At 42.1% G+C, this 21,499-nt stretch overlaps 2 protein-coding genes and 1 non-coding gene across 5 annotated transcripts in view; 2 read left to right on the forward strand and 1 right to left on the reverse strand.

Moving 5' to 3' along the window:
- Nucleotides 1–4,609: 4,609 nt before the first annotated feature.
- On the forward strand, nucleotides 4,610–7,197 carry Rpl30 (ribosomal protein L30). The gene is made up of 5 exons (XM_048358617.1): nucleotides 4,610–4,714; nucleotides 4,817–4,869; nucleotides 5,236–5,381; nucleotides 6,290–6,420; nucleotides 7,094–7,197. Exons 2-5 carry the CDS (start codon nucleotides 4,849–4,851, stop codon nucleotides 7,141–7,143), a joined length of 348 nt encoding a protein of 115 aa, XP_048214574.1. The 5' UTR covers nucleotides 4,610–4,714; nucleotides 4,817–4,848; the 3' UTR covers nucleotides 7,144–7,197.
- On the forward strand, nucleotides 6,764–6,895 carry LOC125361119. The gene has a single exon (XR_007212903.1). It is a non-coding gene; the product is annotated as a small nucleolar RNA SNORA72 (small nucleolar RNA).
- Nucleotides 7,198–14,011: 6,814 nt separating the features above from the next.
- The window catches only part of Matn2 (matrilin 2), a 126,467-nt gene continuing 118,979 nt past the window's right edge, over nucleotides 14,012–21,499 (reverse strand). For 2 of the 3 annotated variants that reach the window (XM_048358620.1, XM_048358618.1), the window contains 5 exons: nucleotides 19,154–19,306; nucleotides 17,510–17,572; nucleotides 17,036–17,170; nucleotides 16,647–16,745; nucleotides 14,012–14,303 (listed from right to left, as the gene is read on the reverse strand). In XM_048358620.1, coding sequence (XP_048214577.1) covers nucleotides 14,248–14,303; nucleotides 16,647–16,745; nucleotides 17,036–17,170; nucleotides 17,510–17,572; nucleotides 19,154–19,306 — 506 coding nt within the window. In that variant the 3' untranslated portion in view covers nucleotides 14,012–14,247. The remainder of the gene's footprint in view (nucleotides 14,304–16,646; nucleotides 16,746–17,035; nucleotides 17,171–17,509; nucleotides 17,573–19,153; nucleotides 19,307–21,499) is intronic. The other variant, XM_048358619.1, reaches the window with a different exon arrangement.

Below are 21,499 nucleotides of genomic sequence, written 5' to 3' on the forward strand. Positions count from 1 at the left end.
TCATACTCCTAAGCACACATTGTTTTTGCAGCATGGATCCATTATTACTATGATGGCTAACATTTTTTTCTTATTATTCTATTCCTTCTATATTTGTCAACTGGCATTCTAAAGGAAGCACTTTCCCTTTTTCTCCAGCTAATCATTTATATCAGTAAACACTTGTGAATTCTAACATTATTCAATGTAAGCATAAGTTATATCATCAGTAATTGCTGCTATAGCAAACTCCAGTCAATAGCAGCTGGCCACAGACTGAGTGCCTTAAACAAAAGAAACTTATTTCCTTACAGTTCTGGAAGTTATAAATCCAAAATCAAAGTGTCATCATATTGGTTCCTTCTGAGGCCTCTCTCCTTGGTTGGTAGAAGCTATCCTTTCAGTATGTTTCACTTGGTCTTTTCTCTGTATCTATTTGTATTCTAATAAACTCCTTTTTATAAGGTCATAGACCTATTGGTTTAAGGACCTTTCTGACCTTATTTAACCTTAATTGCCCTGTCTCCAGACACCACACTGGGAATTAGGGAATTCAGCATGAGTTTGGAAATGAGGACACAATTCAGTGCACAGCAGACTTCTGCTGAGAATGTATTTTTAAAATTCAAGTTGCATTTAATCTAGCTAGTGAAAACTTTATAAAGCTTCTTTCCAAAAAGGTGTGATAACACACCCTTTACTAAACAGGTAATTTGAAATTCCCTAAATCCTAACAATCCCATGCTAACACAGGGTCCCCTCTTCATCAGCCAGTCATTCTTTAATTTAGTTATCTCTTTATTTATCTCTTACCTCATTTCTCCTCAGGGATAATTTGTCAGCTAAGCCATGGTGACTTCAGTACTATTCAGAGGGGGCATTTATGATCAGGTGAACAATAACAATTGGGACCTTAAAGGGGCCCATGCTTGAGAAATAGGTTCAGGAATAAAACAACTCCAGGGACAGGAATTGCATGTACTCAACAACACATTTCTTGCACTGATTTACCTGGCTAAGCACCCAATTCACCAACAATATCAAGAGTAACCAACTTAAGTATGTGAAATGGTAACATACTGTGATGTATGGGATCCAGACGCCATCTCATGGAAGACAGAATGGGCCTTCTGGGGGACAATAGATCATCTCTAGTGGATACTGGATTAGATTTGCTTTTCCTACCATCGTAGCTCTGCTGGCATACTGTATTAAGAGTGCTTCCAGGGGCTGGGGATATGGCCTAGTGGCAAGAGTGCTTGCCTCGTATACATGAGGCCCTGGGTTCAATTCCTCAGCACCACATATACAGAAAATGACCAGAAGTGGCGCTGTGGCTCAAGTGGCAGAGTGCTAGCCTTGAGCAAAAAGAAGCCAGGGACAGTGCTCAGGCACCGAGTCCAAGCCTCAGGACTGGCAAAAAAAAAAAAAAAAAAAAAAAAAAAGAGTGCTTCCATCAAGGCATTATACATCCTTAACACAGTCTAGTGTGTACCTGTAGTCCCATCTACTTGGGAGAATGAGGCAGGAGGAACGCTGGAGCCCAGGAGTATGAGACCAGACTGGGCAACACAGCAAACCCACATCAGAGAAGGAAGCATCAAAATCTCCATCAGACATTGCATTCCATATTGTATCATATCAAAGAACTCATTTTATTGTGAAACAAGGAAGGTAATGTGTTTCTATATGACTTACATAATCTCTCCAGAAGTAGCCAAGCCTACAGGATGGTAAAAAGGTGTATTAAACACTCAGATATGGCACCAGCTAAAACTGAAGTCCTGTCTTGTAGTTTACAATGTGCTCTCATGGTGAACTGGTGCAATTTCTCCCATAACCAGAACATGTAGATCTGGGTCTTGCCCTCCTAGCGTCTTCATTTCCTGAACTGAAAAATTAGTTGCTTTTCTCCTTGAGCTTGTTTCTTCTCTTGCTTGCAAACCTTTAGGCTGATATACAATGCTTGCCTTACTGCTTTCTGACTGCTCTCTTCAACAATTGCCTGTTGTGTCTTACTCAGTCTCCTTTAATAACTAGCTTGATAAAATCCAATCATAACTGATACTGTGGTTTTAAAGGTCTATAGCACCTGGATGTTTAATGTCTCAAAGGCAAATAGCTAATCTTTTCACCTCTGATGACTCACCAGTGTTTTTATCAAGAAATTGCATAAATTATTTCTTGAGTAATCAGTGATACTTTATGAAGAGTATATAATAAACTTTTTTTTCCCCTGGGCCTTGGACTCAGGACCTGAGCACTGTCCCTGGCTTCTTTTTGCTCAAGGCTAGCACTCTGCCACTTGAGCCACAGTGCCAATTCTGGCCATTTCTATATATGTGGTGCTGGGGAATCTCCTGGGCTTCATGTATACAAGGCAAGTACTCTTGCCACGAGGCCATATTCCCAGCCCACTTTATGAAGAGTGTAATAGACTCAACTTGGACATTAATCATAAGTAATTCATGATTCTCTTCACTGCTTGACAGTAAGGGCCAGCACACTGAACCAATGACAATCAGAGAAACTTGTTAGATCCGCCTGTGCTCCATCTCACAAGGAATGTAGCTTGTCACTTTTAATTCTCATAGCAAGTAAAAACCAGAAAGCATAATCAGTACAGGTGCATGCTGAGTTTTCGGAAACTTGGAACAGTGATTTTGGTGAAGGAAAGCCAATGGAAAGACATGATAAATACGTGGTATCATATTTGCTTGCTGTTATTCTTTCAAAATCAGTTGAAATACTATAGACTAGCACCCTGAGGTATTAACATCTGGATGGTCGATACATTTCTGAATGTTTTAGTACAGACTTTCAAACCTGCAAAAGTTGCAAGGACATTGAACACCTGTATACTTTCTATTTTAATTCAATAACACTTTGCTTTGTTAATATTTTTCTGCATTTGCTCTACTGACCTATCCATATGACTAGTTTTGTTTGAACCCATTTGAAGATAAAAATGTTAGTTATACTTTGTCACTAAATATTTCTACATACATCTCTTCAGAATGGGTATTCTCCATGTGACCTGAAGTAACTTTATTCGTTTATTTTTGGTGCTGGTCCTGGGGCTTGGACACTGTCCCTGAGTTTTGTTTCATTTTGTTTTCCTCAAAGCTAGTGTTCTACCACTTGAACCACAGTTCCACTTCCAGATTTTTTGGTGCTTAACTGGAGGTAAGATTCTCATAGGTTTTCTTGCCCTGGCTGGCTCTGAACTGTGATTCTCACATCCTGGCCTCCTGAGCAGCTAGGATTACAGACATGAGCCATCAATGCCTGGCTAACTTTAATAATAGGAGTAATCTTTTAACACAAAGCTAAGCAAACCCTGGCTGATAGACCCAATCTAGCTACTTGCATGGTTTTGGAAATAACATTTTATTGGAGCACAACCGTGCCAAGTTAGATCTCTGGGAGTAAGTAATCTTTTCTTTAAGGTATTGAGAAACATAGTATCGTGTAACAAAACACTCAGAAACGTGATTTCAAGAGCTTTAATAATTCTCTAAATTGGAAGTAATAACTGTTCCTTGTTTTGAAGGAAACTGAATATTAAACACCTGACAATCCTAAGCCCTAAGTTCATGCCCCAGGACCAGCACAAGCACAAGCACACACACACACACACACACACACACACACACACACACACAGAGTTTTGAAAGAAAGTGATTAAACACCTGACAATCTTAAACCCTAAATCCAAGCCCCAGGACCAGCAAAAGCACACACACACACACAGACACACACACACACACACACACACACACACTCGAAAAGCATCTAAGACCTCAAGCTGAAATCAAACTACCTTGGATTTATTTATTTATTTTTTTTGGGGGGGGGGCCAGTCCTGGGCCTTGGACTCGGCCTTAGCACCGTCCCTGGCTTCTTCCAGCTCAAGGCTAGCACTCAGCCACCTGAGCCACAGCGCCCCTTCTGGCCGTTTTCCATATATGTGGTGCTGGGGAATCGAACGGAGCGCTTCATGTGTTGGAGGCAAGCACTCTTGCCACTAGACCATATTCCCAGCCCCTACCTTGGATTTAAATGGAAGCTCTGCTACACACTCGCCGTGCGCCCTTCCTAAAGAAGCCATCAATTGTGGGCTGGGAATATGGTGGTGCTGTGGCCGAAGTGCCTTGAGCAAAAAAGCTCAGTGACAGTGTCCAGGCCCTGTCAGGCTCCAGGACAGACACAGACACACAGGCACAGACACAGACACAGACACACACACACACGTCTGTGGACCAGCGTCTGGGCGCTCGTGGAATTATGGCCCCGGCAGGTTCTGGGGTCGGAGAAGCAGGCGGGATGCGGCTCACCACGTCCTTCCAGGGCGCGCTACGGGCGGGATGAGCTCTGCAACGCAAGGCCAAGGCTCGAACGCCACCGCCCCTTTCACCGCCCCTCCCACCATCCCCTCAGGCGGCTTCACCGGCTCCCACGGCGCCCACGCTCCGGTCCTCCACGGCCCGCAGCGGGCAGCTTCAGAGAAACAACTTGGAGAACCTTAGGGCCACAGCAGATGGGGAGACCACGGCCCGAGCACCACGTTAAATCACTGGTACCCATAGCAACCGACGGCCGCTCAGGACTCTGTCCCCGCCTCTTCCACTTGCGAACACTTCCGCTTCCGGCGTCCGGCTCCTGCCGTAAAGACCTTTGCATTGTGGGGAATCTTTCCTTTCTCGCCACCCGGCCATCTTGTGAGCTGCTTTCGGTGAGTGGGCTCCGGCGGGTGGAGATTTAGGCCTTGCGGGGGGCGCCTTGCCCCTTGCATCTTCGGATCCTAAAAACCTCTGTCCTGTTCTCTGTGTTCTAGGTTGGGAGCCCTCCCGCACCTAAGGCAGGAAGATGGTGGCCGCCAAGAAGACGGTGAGTGGAGCGGGCCCGGGCCGGAAGCCGGTTCACGTGGAGGGATGAGACCTATCCGGGCGGACGGGAGCACGGAGCACCCCGGCCGGGACGGACAGATCGGAGCACGGGACACCCCGGGGCGGGCTGATCAGAGTATTCGGGGCTGACAGACAGTAGCGTTCTGCACTCCGCTACGGACAGGCGGGAGCACGGGGCTCCCGCCGCGGCTAGTGGATGGGAGCATGCGGGCATGTAGATGGTCCCACAGGGAACCGAGAAGCTTCAGTGACTTTGGTGGAGGTTTTGTAAAGGGATTCAGCTCCAGAAAGCAGAATCTGGTTCGCGGGCGATTTGCTTAAAGTCTGTTAAATGTTTGCTTTGTAGAAAAAGTCTCTGGAGTCAATCAATTCTAGGCTCCAACTTGTTATGAAAAGTGGAAAGTACGTGCTGGGGTACAAGCAGACCCTGAAGATGATCAGACAGGGTAAAGGGAAATTGGTCATCCTCGCCAACAACTGCCCAGCCTTGAGGTAATTTAATATGAAGGGACCCCAGCTTGTGTCTCCGACTGTAAATCTGCCGTGAACGAATATCCAGGAATATAATCTGAGTAGCATGAACTCGATTTTCGGGGAAACTTAATTTCAAGTAGAGCCTTTGCAGAATAATCACTGTTGGCCTAGTCTTTGGCCCTCGAAATCCTCCCCTATCCCAACATAGTCTTCTATGAGCATTTGGGGAGAAATGTGACAGCATCGATAAACAGAAGCTCCACGTTTGAAGGAAGCACAAACATTATTTTACACGTATTTTGTGCCCAAATTTTGGAAATTGGGTGTTCTTTTCGTCTAAGATGCTTTTTTTTTTTCCCTAATCCTGGGGCTTGAACTCAGGGCTGGAGTACTGCCCCTGGCTTCTTTTTGCTCAAGGTTAGCATGCTACCTCTTGAACCACAGAGCCACTTCTGGCTTTTTCTACATACGTGGTGGAGGAATCGAACCCAGGGTTGCATGTATGCGGGCAAGCACTCTACCACTAGGCTATATTCCCAGTGCCTTTATATGCTTTGTATGTAATATATTCAGGCTAGCCTGTGGAGGTCCAGGGTGTCAGAGAAGACCCTGTAGTGTCAAATTTTCTGAGCCTGTTTATTCTTGCTTTTGCTAGTTTGACATTGAACCTAATGAGTAAAGTAAAAACTCAATTGTAAACTTTGAAGAAACTTGAAGAATACAAGCCCCTTGATTTTTTTTTTAAATGTTAATGTATAACTTGTCCATGACATTTTATTTGGGATATCAGTGGTAGTGGGATATCAGTGGTTGTGGAGTGTTTATATTATTTCAAACTATGCTTTCAAGCTGGAGTAGTAGGGGGTGTAAGTAGTGTGACAATCACTTGGTATGGTATTTATTTGCCTTGTTTTTGGTTCCCACAGGAAATCTGAAATAGAATACTATGCTATGTTGGCCAAAACTGGTGTCCATCACTACAGTGGCAATAATATTGAACTGGGCACAGCATGTGGGAAATACTACAGAGTATGCACACTGGCTATCATTGATCCAGGTATGTTTTTCAAATGACAGAATCATTTTCTCTCTAACATTATAGGACTGTTCCTTGTTATACAAATGTCTTTGGTTCCCGATTTAAGATCATGAGAATTTGGAAGTGAGAGATGTCCTTTTATTTTGTATATGGGTCAGTGTGTCCTTGGCTTTTTAATAAGATGATTTTGAGATTATGGTTTCATTTGTAGTATCTAGAATATGAAGTTACAAAGGTGGAATGATCAGTGGAGGTAGAAGAAAGCTACTTGCTGTCTTAGAACAAAAAAAGTAAAGTTAGAGAGGGACTATGAAGCCATATAGTTTTATATTCCAGCCTTGAGTTCTTAACCAATGAAATGCTGCGAATATTCTCGCTGTTCTGATTTTGTAATAATCAGGACAGGCTAAACATTCGCTATACTAAGACCACGCATGTGTCCCCAGACCTAGTTCTTCCCCTGGGCCTGGTTTTATAAATGCTGGTGATAAACCTTGTCTGATTTATCATGTAATCATTTTTGTGTGATCATATAATGGTTCAGATTCTAAGTTATCTTTGACTTCAAGAAAAATGATAGGTAGTCGGTGCTAATGTGGAAACTTGTTTAAAGAATGTAGCCAATGTAGAGGAGTCTGTGGTTAGCCATTAGCATTAGGTGAATTGTAAAATTGCCGTTTTTATCTTCTAGGTGATTCTGATATCATTAGAAGCATGCCAGAACAAACTGGAGAAAAGTAAACTGCTTAATTTTTCTTTAATAAAACTTGTCAGAGCTGGTTTAAAAACATTGTATGCATTTTGGTCCTGTTCTTTGTATCTCTTTGTTTCCTTAACACTTCCTGAAGGTGGTTTAGCTGGGAGAAGGCAGCTGGATTTGGTGCCAAGGCTTATATTTTCCATTTTTCTAGAGAAATTGCACTAAGAAGCTGTTAGCCAAAATGCTAGGGACCAGAAATTGTTTTAAAAGAGGGTATTTCCTTATTTGGGCATCTTTACTTATACATAATGAGGCATCTCACAGATGGGACCTAAGTCTAAGCTTAAGTTTATATAATACCTTATCACGAGGAATGTATTTTTTGTGTTTTATGGGTTTTTGGGGTTTTTTTGGGGGGGTGCCAGTTCTGGGGCTTTAACTCAAGGCCTGAGCACTGTCCCTGACTTTTTTTTTTTTTTTTTTTTTTGCTTAAGGCTAGCACTCTACTACTTTATCCACAGCACCACTTCTGGCTTTTTCTGTATGTTATTTTACTTATTTATTTTTGCCAGTCCTGGAGCTTAGGACTCAGGGCCTGAACACTGTCCCTGGCTTCTTTTTGCTCAAGGCTAACTCTACCACTTGCACCACAGCACCACGTCTGGCTTTTTCTGCCTGTGTGTTGCTGAGGAATTGGACCCAGGGCTTCATGCATGCTAAGCAAGTACTTTACCGCTAAGCCACATTCCCAGCCCCATAACTTATTTTTATTAGTAAAAAGTATGCTGGGCAGTGGTGGCTCACACCTGTAATTCTAGCTATCCAGGAGGCTGAGATCTGAGGATCATGGTTTAAAGCCAGCCAGGGCAGGAAAGTTCATGAGACAAATTAGCAGAAAGCTAAAAGTAGAGTTGTGGCTCAAGTGGTAGTCTTCAGTGAAAAAGCTAGGAGATAGCACAAATGTCCAGGTTCAAGCCCCAGTATCTGGACTAAAAATTGTAATATTTTTGTTTGTAGTGGTTATTTATGGGGCAATTTTGTACCAGTTTTACATAAGGTGACAGCAAGGCTTTTTGTGAAAACTGTGTAATACAAGTGTAATATGTAATGAATGTAGTTTTATTTTGAATCAGCCATGATAGTCCTCTTCCTCTCCTCTCCCACACACTTGAGATTTATGAAGTCTTTTGGTTTCCCTGGTAATGGGTTGAGGTATGGAGGCAACCAAGGGTTAACCTGTACACTGACTAGTTCAATAAAAGTACAAACTAAACAGGATTTTCCCCCCCAAGTCCTGGGGCTTGGACTCAAGGCCTGGGCACTGTCCTGGGCTTCCTTTTGCTCAAGGCTAGCCTAGCATTCTAACACTTAGGTCACAGAGCCACTTTGGCTTTTTCTGCTTATGTGGTGCTGAGGAATCGAACCCCGGGCTTCATACATGCTAGGCAAACACTACCACTAACCCATATTCCCAGTCCCTAGCATTTGTTTTTGGTGCCAGTCCTGAGGTTTGAACTCAGGGCCTGGGAGCTATTCCTAAGCTGCTTTTGTTCATAGCTCTCTACCACATGAGTCACAGTTCTACCTGACTTTTTTGTTGTTGGTTGGTTTTTTTTTTGTTTGTTTTTTGTTTTTGGTAGTTTAACAGCCATGGAGCCAGGCTCTGGTGGCTCATGCCTATAATCCTAGCTACTCAGGAGGTGTGCTCTGAGAATCCGCATTCAAAACCAGCCCCAGCAGGAAAGTCCGTGAGACTATTCTGTCAACCAACAGTGGTAACCTTGATCAAAGAGTTCAGGGGCAGTGTGCAGTCCCTGAGGTCAAGCCCTATGACAGACAAAAAAGAATCTAAGGGACTACTGCCCAGGTTGGCTTCAAACTTTATCCTCAGTTATCAGCCTCCTGAGTAGCCAGGATTCTAGAGGTGAGCACTGGGCCTAAACACTTTTGAGGTACAGAATTTGCCACTTGAGGCGTGTCCATGTTCAAAATGTTTAAGATTCTGGAGCATTTTCTATATTAGGTTTTTGGGTGTTTTTTTTTTTTTTAACTAAGGATGCTCCCTCCATACACACCCTTCTAGCAGTACTAGAGTTCAAACTCTTCTTCATACTTGGTGGGTACATAGGTGATTTACCATGAGCTACACTCCCAGTCTAGCTTTTTTTCCTTGGTACTAGAGCTTGAACCAAAATCCTGGGCTCTGTCAAAGCTAGTACCCTTACCAACTGAGCCATAGTTCCACTTCCAGCTCTTTGGGATTATTCGGATAAGAATCTCAAGACAGCTAGAGGCTTGCCTGTCATCCTAACTACTCAAGGCTGAGATCTGAGAATTGCGGTTCAAAGCCAGCTCAAGCAAGAAAGTCAGTGAAACTACCAGAAAAAGTAGTAGAATACCAGCCTTGAGCAAAAAAGCTCATGGACAGCACCCAGGGCCAGAGCTCAAGTCCCATTACTAACAAGACTTTCCTGTCTGGGCCTGGCTTCAAGCCATGATCCTCAGATGTAAGCCTTTTGAGTAGCTAGGATTATAGGTGTGGGCCACCAAGCACCCAACTTCTATCCTTGCTTTTTGCTGGTTATTTTGGAGTCTTGACTTTTCTGCCTGGAGGATCTAAGCCTCCTTTGTAGTTAAAATTGTAGGTGTGAGCTATTGGGGTATGGCTGTATTAGATTTTTTAATTAATCTTAATTGTCTTGATGTTTGTTGTTTTGTGTTAAGAGTATGTTGGACAGTCATTGAAGTTAAACACTCACTTGCAACTTACCAAAGCTAGAAGCAGTTGGATTAAGTGAAATGTTTCACATCTAAAATGCTATTGTGGGGGCTGGGAATATAGCGTAGTGGCAAGAGTGCACGTACCTCATATATATGAAGCCCTAGATTTGAGTCCTCAGTACCATGTGGCTCAAATGGCAGAGTGCTAGCCTTGAGCAAAAAGAAGCCAGGGACAGTGTTCAGGCACTGAGTTCAAGGCCCAGGACTGGCAAAATAAATAAATAAAATGCTATCATAAACAGGGTTGCGGGTGGCTCATCTCTAATCTTAGCTACTCAGGATGCTAAGATCCAAGTATGGCAATTCAAAGCCAGCCCAGGCCTGGAATGTCTTTGAGACTCTTCAATCCAGAAATGAATCTGTGATTCAAGTAGTAGAAAGCCAGCCTTCAGCAAAAAAAGCTAAGGGACAGTGTTCAAGCCCCAGTATGGACACACAACAGTTTAAAAAAAAAAAAAAAAAAGCTATCACAAGCTGAGAAAAGTTGAATAGAGCTTTGGTAAGGGTCTTTCCTAAAGTGGTACAGTGGTTGGATAAAATACACTTGAATGAGTTCGGAGAAAGCATACATCTTCAATATGTATTGTTAGATTGCCCAGGTACCATTCAGTCCTGTAAGATGTTAGGTGTTGCTTGCTTGGTGTTGAGATACTACATATCCCCAAAATAGGTTCAATGGGAATGCTTTTCACAGGTAGGTTAACATCTGCCTCCAGAGTAGCTAGGGTAACTAACAAGTGTGAGCAAATTCACTTAACCCTACTCCAGAATTTATTTTTACCTTGTTAATAGTTTTTCAGCATCTGGTACATTGATGTGTTAAAGAAGTCAGCAGGGTGCTGGTGGCTCCTGCCTGCCTGTAGCTACTCAGGAGGCTGAGATTTAAGGATGGCAGTTCAAAGCCAGCCCAGGCAGGAATAGTCATGAGACCCTTATCTCTGATTAACCACCAGAAAACCAGAAGTGAGCTGTGGCTCAAAGTAGTAGAGTGCTAGCCTTGAACACAAAGAGATCAGGCAGGGACAGTATCCAGGAATTCAAGCCCATGCCCAGGAGAAAATAAAAAACAAGCCAAAGCAGAAGTTTCATTGTCCTAAATATCATTGTAAATGTAATAGCTAATATTAAGTATTTAAAGTGTTTAGGTATACTTCCAACTTTACTTAGTCCTTTTGACAGCCAAAGAGTACCATTAGCCCTGTTTTACAGATGACATCAAGGCATGGGAAAGTTATGGTAAATGGTAATACAACACCCATATACAGGTGGGAAAAAAAACCCAAAAATGAAAAAACTTCTAATTTTAAATGAAACTTAGATACCTTGGATTAATTTGTAAATTTTTTTCTTATTGTCAAAGTGATGTACAGAGAGGTTACAGTTTCATACATTAGGCATTGGATACATTTCTTGTACTGTTTGTTACCTCCTCCCTCATTCCCCTCCCCCAATTTGTAAATTTTGATAGATAGGCTGAGACTGTGGCTTGGTAGAGTGCTTGCCTAGTGTGTATGAAGCCCTGGGTTCCATTACTTAGTACCACATAAACAGAAAAAGATGGAAGTGGCGCTGTCACTCAAGTGCTAGCCTTGAATTAAAGCAGCTCAGGGACAGTGCCCTCGCCCTGAGGTCAAGCACCAGGACTGGGAAAAAATTATTTTTTGATGGACTGGCTAGAGGCTTGTTTCCCATGTGTCTTCCCAGCTCCCATCTGGTAGAAATGTGTTGATAATAGTTTAAACAAGGCTGTCAAGGGGCTGACTCAAGCCACTAGAGGGAAAGGCTGTCAAGAGGTGAGTCGAGCCACTAGAGGGCGCTTGAACACAACAGTGAAGTCGAACTAAACCTACCAGAAGCAGTGCCCTGAACAGGTGTCACCAAAATTCATATCAACTTAAATCAGTATTTCTGTCTAATGAAAACCCGTCTTCAGGATCAACTTCATTATTCAAGATTTAGTATTTTGATTCAACAATGTTTATACCTGGGAAGACATAACTTTCAGAGGAGGTTGAGATGTTTTCATTAACCATTCTGCTCTTTGGGAAGACATTCTGATGAAAACACGTATTCTGCATTTTTTTTTTCTTTTGGTAGTGGGGCTTGAACTCAGACCCTGGGTGTTGTCCTTGAGCTCTTTTGCTCAAGATTAGCACTCTACCACTTTGAGCCACAGCTCCACGTGCGGTGTAGATAAGAGTCTCATGGAGTTTCCTGCCTGGGCTGTCTTTGAACTATGATCCTGAGATCTCAGCCTTCCTGAGTAGCTAGGATTACAGTCATGAGCCACCAGTACCTAGCTTCTGAATAATTCAATATAAGCAGATGTAAGGTGTTTAATTTGTAAAACATCCTTTGGACTCCCAAAATATGTTGGCTTCCATGGGAAGGATGTCATTGTGTTTATTTTTTCTTAGTGAAGCTGCCACTTCGCAGTGCTTTTTGCTCCAAGTACCTTGTTGAACTGATATAAAGTCACTTAACTTTCTTTCCCACTTAATTTTCTCATTTGGTTTTAAGCCCTCTGAAATATTTCCTGTTGTAAATATGCATATGAAGGGCTAATGACATTTGTGCTATGTTTTAATTTACAGAAGTGGCATATTAAACCTTAAAACATTTATTTTGGAGTTTTACTGTCTACTTAAGTATATTTGAGAATTCCCATGCCACGGCCTAGGCTATAACATGCTATATGTCAGTTCTTCCTCTAATAACTTTTGTTTTTGCCAGTATTAGAACTAGAACTCAAGGCCTGGGCACTGTCCCTTTTCTTTTTGTCTCAAGGCTGGCACTGTCCCTTGAACTACAGCTCTACTTCTGGGTTTTGTGTTTTTTGTTTTGTTTTGTTTTGGTGTTTTTATTTTGTTTGTTTGTTTTGGTGGCTAACTGGTAGCAAGAAACTCATGGACTTTCCTGTCCAGGCTGGCTTCCAACTGTGATCCTCAGATCTCAGCCTTCTGAGTAGCTAGGATTATAGGTATAAGCCACCAGCACCTGGATGATTAGATTGTTCCTGATATGTAACTTTTACAGTTTGTAGTACATTTTTCTGCAGATCCCTTGTATACGTGTGCTAATATCTAGTTAAGTATTTGTAGACTCAGCTGCTGTAGTTACAGGGTGGCATGCATTTTCAGTTTTAGTGGAGGCAGATTTACTCTCCAAAGAGATGGCCAATTTGCATTCTCATTAGTAGTATACAAATACTTCTATTTCCACTAGTCAAGTATTCATTTCTGCTCAGCTGATAGGCTAAAAAATGGTATTGTTGCCAGGTATCAGTGGCTCACACCTGTAATCCTAGCTACTCAGAAGGCTGAGATCTGAGGATCGTGGTTTGAAGACAGCCTGGGCAGAAAAGTTCCCATGAGACTCTTCATCTCCATTTAAGCACTCAAAAACTGGAAGTGGCGTGGCGCTGTGCCTGGAGTGCGAGCCTTGAGTATAAAGAGGCTCAAGGATTGCATCTAGGCCCTGAGGTCAAGCCTCACAACTGATTAGAAGGAAAAAAAAAAAAAAGTATTGTTTTAGCCTGCATTTTCCTGGTTACTAGTGAAATTAAACATTATTCTCTTATGGTGGCAATTTTTATGTACATATACCTTGCATATATAGTTTAACTAAGGCTAGGCCTTGTGACACCTATAATTTTATCACTTGGGAGGAAAGGAAGGACAATTGAGAGTTCAAGGCCAGCCTCAGATTGTCTGTAAATAAAGTAAAAATTTTATATGGACTGCCATTCTCTAAAGTGGTGAATTTTAATATTGTATAAAAAAATTAACTTGTTACACAAGTACATAGGTCCTATGATTTTATACTTACAACCATATACATATATCAAGGTAAGTACAAAAGAAATTGCACTTTTGCCAGAAAAGTCATGGCTCAAGTGGTAGAGCACCAGCTGTGAGCAAAAATCCAAGCAAGAGCAGGAAGCCAAGCCCTGAGTTCAATCCCAAGTACCACCACCACCACCACCACCACCACATGTGCACACAGAAAGCATTTCCTATGGCCAAGATTGTACAGAAGTAAGACTCTAAACTTTTGAAGTTAGATGAAATTGCGACACTAAGGCAGGATGAGGCAGAAAAAAATCATATCCCGTGGTACATTATGAAATACCTTGCATAGCTTATTTATTCTTACAGTAAACCCATCTTAGAATTCTGCAGGATGTTTTGTCTGAAATAAACTTTATACAAGTTAGTGTCTACATTTTGTCTTTGTTGTGTGGAGTATCAGCTTTCTCCGTGCTGGTTGTGTTTTCATAGACAACTACAGCCTGAACCATGGAGTTGTGAGCAGCTTTCACTGTAATCTCTGATATAATAACAAATGTAGAGCATTTCTAGTCTTCATCTGTATCTCAAGCGGTTTTCCAAGGCTTCCATTCTCTCTGTCATTTCTTCTAGTACATCTCAATTAAGGAAGAGGAGTCTGAATTGCTCATTTCAACTTATATTCAAATACAATGTGATTACTAAGTTCATCATATAAAAGGTTGTTTCCTATTTATGTATTTTAAAACCTGACTTGGAACTTTATGATTTACATATACTTGCAAGATAAATATAGTCAAGCTAACTTCTTTTTTAAACATATCAAAGCCAAGCCAGATGCCAGTGGCTCATGCCTGTAATCCTAGGTACTTGGGAGCCTAAGATCTGAGGATCATAGTTTGAAGCCAGCCTAGGTAAGAAAGTCCATGAGACTCTTTATCTCCAATTAACCACCAAAAAGCCAGAAATGGAGCTGTGACTCAAGGGGTAGATATCTAGCCTGGAGCTTTTTTAAAGCTTAGGAACATCACTTAGGCCCTGAGTTCAAGCTCTAGGATCTGCCAAAAACAAAAACTATCAAACCCAGCTCAATTTGAATTTGTCCTTTTTTTCTTAAGATTTTTTTTTTTCTCACACCCCTGTTACTTATGAATTAGTTTGCCACAGCACTCTCTGGGAGGGAGAACTGACAATGTTGGGGATGTGATAAAGAGAAGATGAAAGGATCGGGCCTTAGAAAGTGAACTATGAAGTCAAAAGAGTAGGTTTTTACCCATAATCCCCTACAAGGGCAGAGAATAGTGGCCTTAGGGATTCTAACCCATGCACTTTACACTTAACTATAGTTTCTTGTGAAGTAGATCTTACACAAGGTCAGAAAGGGAGAGAAAGAGGCTTTTAAATAAGCATTTTGTCTTCCCAGTAAACTTCTTAATGCCTTCTAGCTGTCACCCTGGCAAAATGAAAGCCTACTGTCAAAAAGATTATGTTATATTGTCTAATATCGACATTACATTTAAAGCCCTAGGCGAACTTTCTTGGGCGTAGGCCACGTGGCTACTGTATATGTTCTTGGTACATTGTGTATTGTATTATGTCTACCTGACCTAGGGAAGGGAAAGAAAAACAGGGTGTAAGATATCACAAGAAATGTACACACTGCCCTACTATGTGACTGTACCCTTTTTGCACAACACCCTGTCAAAAAATGTGTTTAATTAATAAATAAATTACAAAAAAAGATTATGTTATACTACATAGGGAAGATATCTCCAGCTTTTATTTTTTGTGTGTGTGTGTGTTTTCTTTTTTTTTTTTTTTGGTACTGGGGATCGAACCCAGGACGTTGCACTTGCTAGACAAGCGCTTTGCCACTGAGCTACATCCCAGCCCTATCTCCAGCTTCTAAAGAACTGCTCCATGCTGTTGTTATGTAAGCTCACTGGCACAGAGGTGGCTCTGAAGTAATCCATTTCCCTATAGACTAGTTGATGCATGCTGAAACACATTAGCTAGCTTTGGTAAGCTTACTGTAATTTTAAGTTCAGAGAAACTGGCAATGTGATCGATGTGTAAAGGCACCAAAGCCTCATTTCTGTATTACTCCAAAGCATTCTTTTCAGTTATAATGTTGTTTTAATGAATCATTGGGACCTGCTGTTCCCTTGATAGAATGTTTCATCTTTTAAAAGTGCTGATACAAAAGAACTCTGCTGCCAAAAAACCAAAAATCTGCAAGTGGCTGCCATGTGGCTTAGGGCTAAAGTTTTGGGGTTTAGATTGAATTTGAAACTACCTCATCCTACATTCTTTGCCTAGACACATATATATATATATATATATATATATATATATATATACACATACACACACACACACACACACACACACACACACCTTGGACATCATACAAGCCATACCAAGCACATCATCATATCCACTGAGCACTGAGAGAGTTAGCTTTTTGTTGCTGTTGTTGTTGTTTTTTTAACTTTACATATTGCCTGGCTGACTGCCTTAATGCTAGTCTACCAGAACAGTAGGTGGCAACTAAATGGTTAATCGTTGTCATTAAGCATGGGTTAACTTTGGCTCTGAAACACCTATCAGGCCATTTTTTTTTTTTTTTAAATAAGAAAAGTTCTTTCCTGGAGTTCACTGTTCTTTCTTTCTTTCTTTTTTTGCCAGTCCTGGGGATTGGACTCAGGGCCTGAGCACTGTTCCTGGCTTCTTTTTGCTTGAGGTTAGCACTCTGCCACTTGAGCCACAGCACCACTTCTGGCTGTTTTCTATGTATGTGGTGCTGGGGAATCGAACCCAGGGCTTCATGTATACAAGACGAGCACTCTACCACTAGGCCATATTCCCAGCCCCAGTTCACTGTTCTTGACGTCACTGCTAAGCCCACATAGTGTCAAGAAAGTTTCAATAGTGTTCTCTGAATGCCATACAAGTGCAGTATTAGAAAAGGATATAGCGCTGGGTTAGTTTTCTTACTTCTTCATTGGCAAGGTTCTGGAACATGATGAGGTTTTCACATTTGCACTGGTCCTGTTTTTCTTCCAAAGGGATTCCTGGGAAAGCAGATGGGAAGTATTCACCTCAACGGGTCACCAGATGTCCCAGACACATAATAACAGGACTGAATCAGCATATAGAGGAACTCATAATGGGAGAAGTGTTCAGCTTTTTCCATATCACCAGGTCTAGTTAAGCACACACAGGAAAAGGGCTGTGTATGCTTCTAACACTAGAAGATGTTTCTAGTGGATAATGCTGTTTCTACATCTTCCTTTAAGCCCAGTTTGTTGAAAAGCGGAAAAGGTATTATCCAGTTATCTTACAATATTTTATTTGGAATTACCTGAAGATTTGGTTGAATGGAACCGTTTATGCGTAGACCATGAAAGATTGTCTTCTTCGAACAGATATCTATGTTGCACTGCAAAATTAGAACAGGAAAGTAGGTCTCGGATATTTATGGTGACTGGCTCAGAGTCTGTAAAAATAAAGAAAACTGAAGTCAAACCAGCTTAACACTACTATGCTCAAAAGCAGCCATTGGCAGAATATGAAAGGCATAGTATTCCTAGCACTTGGTACAGAGCTTTTTTGGGGGAGGGGGACATATTGTGGTATACTGAAGGCTGTCAGCAGAGATGCTAGGTACCAAATATGGCTTAAAGTATGGAGTAAATCCTTCCAATCTGTTGGGCGGGGGGGAGAAAGCCTTAATTGGCAGCATATAAGTCTTATTTCCTCACAGTTATAATCTGGAAGGAAATTATAGTGGAGGCATCCTCTAAAAGTTCTGCAAGCACTGCTTTTTAGGAATTACCTGTTGGCTGGTATGGAAATTCCTCTGCTGGAGAGTCCTGTCTTCCATCCGAATCTTCTAGAGCTAAGAGAAAAGAGCCAAAAGCAGTGACAAACATGCCCACTTTCGAAAGCTGTTTACTTACCTGCCACCACCTAGGATCTTTTGGCTTTATTGGATAACACCAAAGAATCAAAAAAAGCAATTGGTACTGTCATCATCTCTGGTCACTTTAGAGCAGTTTGCTCTTCTAAGAGAAAAAAAAAAAATACCTCCTGCATTTCATGTCTGGAAGGTAAAGGAGAAAAAAAAGGCATAGGGAAGGTATTGAAGAAACATTTGTGACGGCTGCAGCTCTACCAGAGGCCATTTCAATAGGAATGAGTAGTACTGGGGCAGAGTGTGATCTACCACTCCCAGTCTCCCTTCATCCTAGACTTATTCCTTTCAGAGGAGTAAGTACACATCACCTAGCCTGCCTTTCACGGGCATATGAACTTGGGCCAGGAGTAAAAAGAAAAATGGCAGAACTGCTATATATATGCATACTTGACTCAATGAACTGGGAAAGCATACAAGACAAAATCTGAACTGTACAGGACAGTCTAATATCCTGTAATGCAGTGCACATAGGAAGGCACATTTACATTTCCCACAGGGCTCCGATGACAGGCACCTCCTGAAGTTACACCTGAACTCACTTTTTTTTTTTTTTTTTTTTTTTTTTGCCAGTCCTGGGGTGTGGGCTCAAAGCCTGAGCACTATACCTGGCTTCTTTTTGCGTAAGGCTAGCACTCTACCTCGAGCCACAGCGCCACTTCTGGCCATTTTCTGTATATGTGGTGCTGGGGAATTGAACCCAGGGCTTCATGTATGCAAGGCAAGCACTCTCGCCACTAGGCCATATTCCCAGCCCCTGAACTTACTTTTATTTACTGATTCTGGGGCCCAAACTCTGGCCCTGGGCAATTTCCCTAAGCTCCTTTTTTGCTCAAAGCTAGTGTTCTATAGACCACTTGAGCCACAGCAATACTTCTGGCTTTTTCTTTGATTAATCAGTCTCATGGACTTTCCTTTCCAGGCTGGCTTCGAACCTCGTTCCTAAGATCTCAGCCTATTGAGTAAGATTACATACCTGAGCCACTGGCACCTAGCTTTTATTTATTTGTTGTTGTTGTTGTTGTAGGGCTTGAACTCAGAGCCTAGACACTGACCCTGAGCTCTTTACTCAAGGCTAGAGCTCTACTCCTCTTAGCCACAGCTCCACTTCTGGTTTTCTAGCTTCAAACTATAATCCTCAGATCTTGGCCTCTTTAGTAGCTAGGATTACAAGCATGAGCCACCAGTGCCCAGTGGTCACTTTTATTTGTATGATTGTTTTTTGCTTAAATGATTGCTTCTCTGTCTTGATGAGTATGAAATATCCCTGGACTGTCAAACACCCAGACCAAGTGCTCAAGCAATGGTAGTCACCATGTTTGCCTTTCCTTCTCTCTCCCTGCTCTTGTTAGTGGTTACAGTGTTTCCAGGTATCCCTGGCCTGAGGACCAAGAACCTGAGTACCCTGCTTTTTCTGAGCATGTTGAAGGAACAGATGGAGGCTTTCTCCCTCCTGGTTTATGCTGGATACTGGATAAGGTCTTTCCTGGGTACCTGCTACAGTACCTTCGCAGATGCCTTGCTTCAGTTTTTCACTTATCTCGCCCATTGTGCTAAAGTCTTCTGCATAGAAGAGGTGCTTGTCAGTGGGCTCTGAAGCAATCTCTTGCAGTTCTTCCTCAATAGCTTTTCCTACCCCAACGGCATACATAGTGATACCTAGGGACCAGAGCAAATTAGAACAAGACAAAGAGTTGTGTTACCAAGGTCCGAAGGTTGTGTCTATTACATCCGAAATCAGCTATAGGATTTAAAACTGGCAAAGTTGATGCTACCAACATGCATTTCTTTGCATTTTTCCCCACAATTTTGGCCCTGTAAATAAAAGATATCTCTCTATGGGACCCTAGAGAGAAATGAGACATCTGAAGAGACTGGAAGCTAAGGCACCAACCTGCTGCTCAGCTCTGAGGAGGCCTATTTAACAAAGTGCACCGCCCCTCTCCCCCCTTTTTTTTGCTGGTTCTGGGGCTTGAACTCAGGGCCTGGCCACTATCTCTGAGCTTTCATGCTCAAGGCTAGTGCTCTGCCACTTGAGCCATAGCTCCACTTCTGGATTTTGGATAAGTTATTGGAGACAAGAGTTTCACAAACTTTACTGCTCAGGCTGGCTACAAACTGCAGTCCTTGGATCTCAGCCTCCTAAGTAGGTAGGATTACAGCAGTGAGCCACCAGCGCCCAGCAACAAACTGCAACTCTACCATGAATTAGCTTGGAGAAGTAGGAAGCTGCCACTGGCTTATGGCTTACTCACCTGGGAATATCTTCTAGAAGAATTCTAAGAAGCAAGTGAGGTTATGAACTTATAACTAAATTGCCATTTCTCAAAAGTAGGAATGTAGCTGGGAGCTGGTGGCTCATACTTGCAATTCCAGCTACTAAGGAGTCTGAGATCTGAGGATCTCTGCTCAAAGCCAGTCAGGGCAGGAAAGTCCATAAGACTCTCATCTCCAATTAAGCACCAAAAAAAGCTAGAAGTGGAATTGTGGCTCAAGTAGTAGAGCACTAGCCTTGAGCAAAAAAAATATCAGGGACAGTGCCCATGCCCTGAGTTCAAGTCTCAGGACTGACATATATACAAAAAAAGTCAGAATGTTAAGTAACTAGAGCCGGGTGGTGCTGCCTTCTTGCCCACCTCTCCTCGTGAGGACATCATCTTGCATAAAGACACTAAGCTGGAGAGAAGAATCTGCAGACGATTGGAAATCCCCAGGCAAGAGAAAGAACAAACTCAGGTGTCAACCTTCAGTTTCAAAAAGGAAATGCAATTACTCCAAATGTTTCTCTAAATCAAATTAATCATTACTTTCTTCCTTCAGTTGAAAGTAAAACAATAAACACTAAGTTCTGCTTTACTTACAACACTTTTCAGTGTTGTTGTTCTGGCTAATTTTTAGACTAGATTTTAAAATGAGCCATTTAAAAATGGCTCTTAAAGCCAAGGAGCAAGAGTTATGCCTTGCTCTGAGTCTGTAGAAGGCCAGTAGCCAAGTTCAGTCAAGTTCATATTTGGTGTCTGGGAACCCAGTGACATTGCATGCAACTTCTAAAAAGGATAACTATTATTTTAAGATTATGTTAGTTACATGCAAAAGTAATTAAATTCATGAGATAATATCATTGCAGATAACTTTGTGACTCAAAAAACAAATACTGGCTTGTCTGTCACCAACCTTTGGGGAATTTGTGGGAGTCTTAATAAGGGAATAAAGTAAATTAGTTTCAGTGAGTCAAGTAAAAGGCTTAACCACATCACTAGGAACAAAAACAGTCCTCCAGCAATTTTTTTTTTGCCAGTCCTGGTGCTTGAACTCAGGGCTTGGTCACTGTCCCTGAGCCTCTCTGTGCTCAAGGCTAGTGCTCTACCACTTAAGCCACAGCACCACTTCTGGCCTTTTCTGTTTATGTGGTACTGAGGAATTGAACCCAAGGCTTTATGCATGCTAGGCAAGCATTCTACTACTAACCCACCTTCCTAGCCTTCCCCCAGTACATTTTAGGAATAAAGACCATCCAGGTGCTGGTGGCTCACACCTATAATCCTAGCTACTCAGGAGGCTTAGATCTGAGGATTGACTTTGGAAGCCAGCCTAGGCAGGAAAGTCTGTTAGACTCTTATCTCCAATTAACTACCAAAAAAAGCCAGAAGCGAGGCTGTGGCTAGAACATTAGCTTTGAACAAAAAAGCTCAGGGACAGCATTCAGGCCCTGAGTTCAAGCACAAGGACTGGCACAAAAAAAAGAAAGAAGAATGCAGACTAAAGGAACCCGTAAGGAGCTAGACATGAGCTCTAGCAAGCTAGTCTATGTGAACAGCTAGTTTTCTGATTTACCCAGATGATTCAGAGCTG

This window comes from Perognathus longimembris, chromosome 12 (assembly GCF_023159225.1).
Source record: "Perognathus longimembris pacificus isolate PPM17 chromosome 12, ASM2315922v1, whole genome shotgun sequence".
Classification (NCBI taxonomy): domain Eukaryota; kingdom Metazoa; phylum Chordata; class Mammalia; order Rodentia; family Heteromyidae; genus Perognathus; species Perognathus longimembris.

Coding starts and splice junctions, on each gene's coding strand:
- Rpl30 (XM_048358617.1), top strand. CDS start 4,849: ATGGTGGCCGCCAAGAAGACG. Junction 4,870..5,235: donor TGGTGGCCGCCAAGAAGACG/GTGAGTGGAGCG, acceptor TTTGCTTTGTAG/AAAAAGTCTCTGGAGTCAAT. Junction 6,421..7,093: donor ACTGGCTATCATTGATCCAG/GTATGTTTTTCA, acceptor TTTATCTTCTAG/GTGATTCTGATATCATTAGA.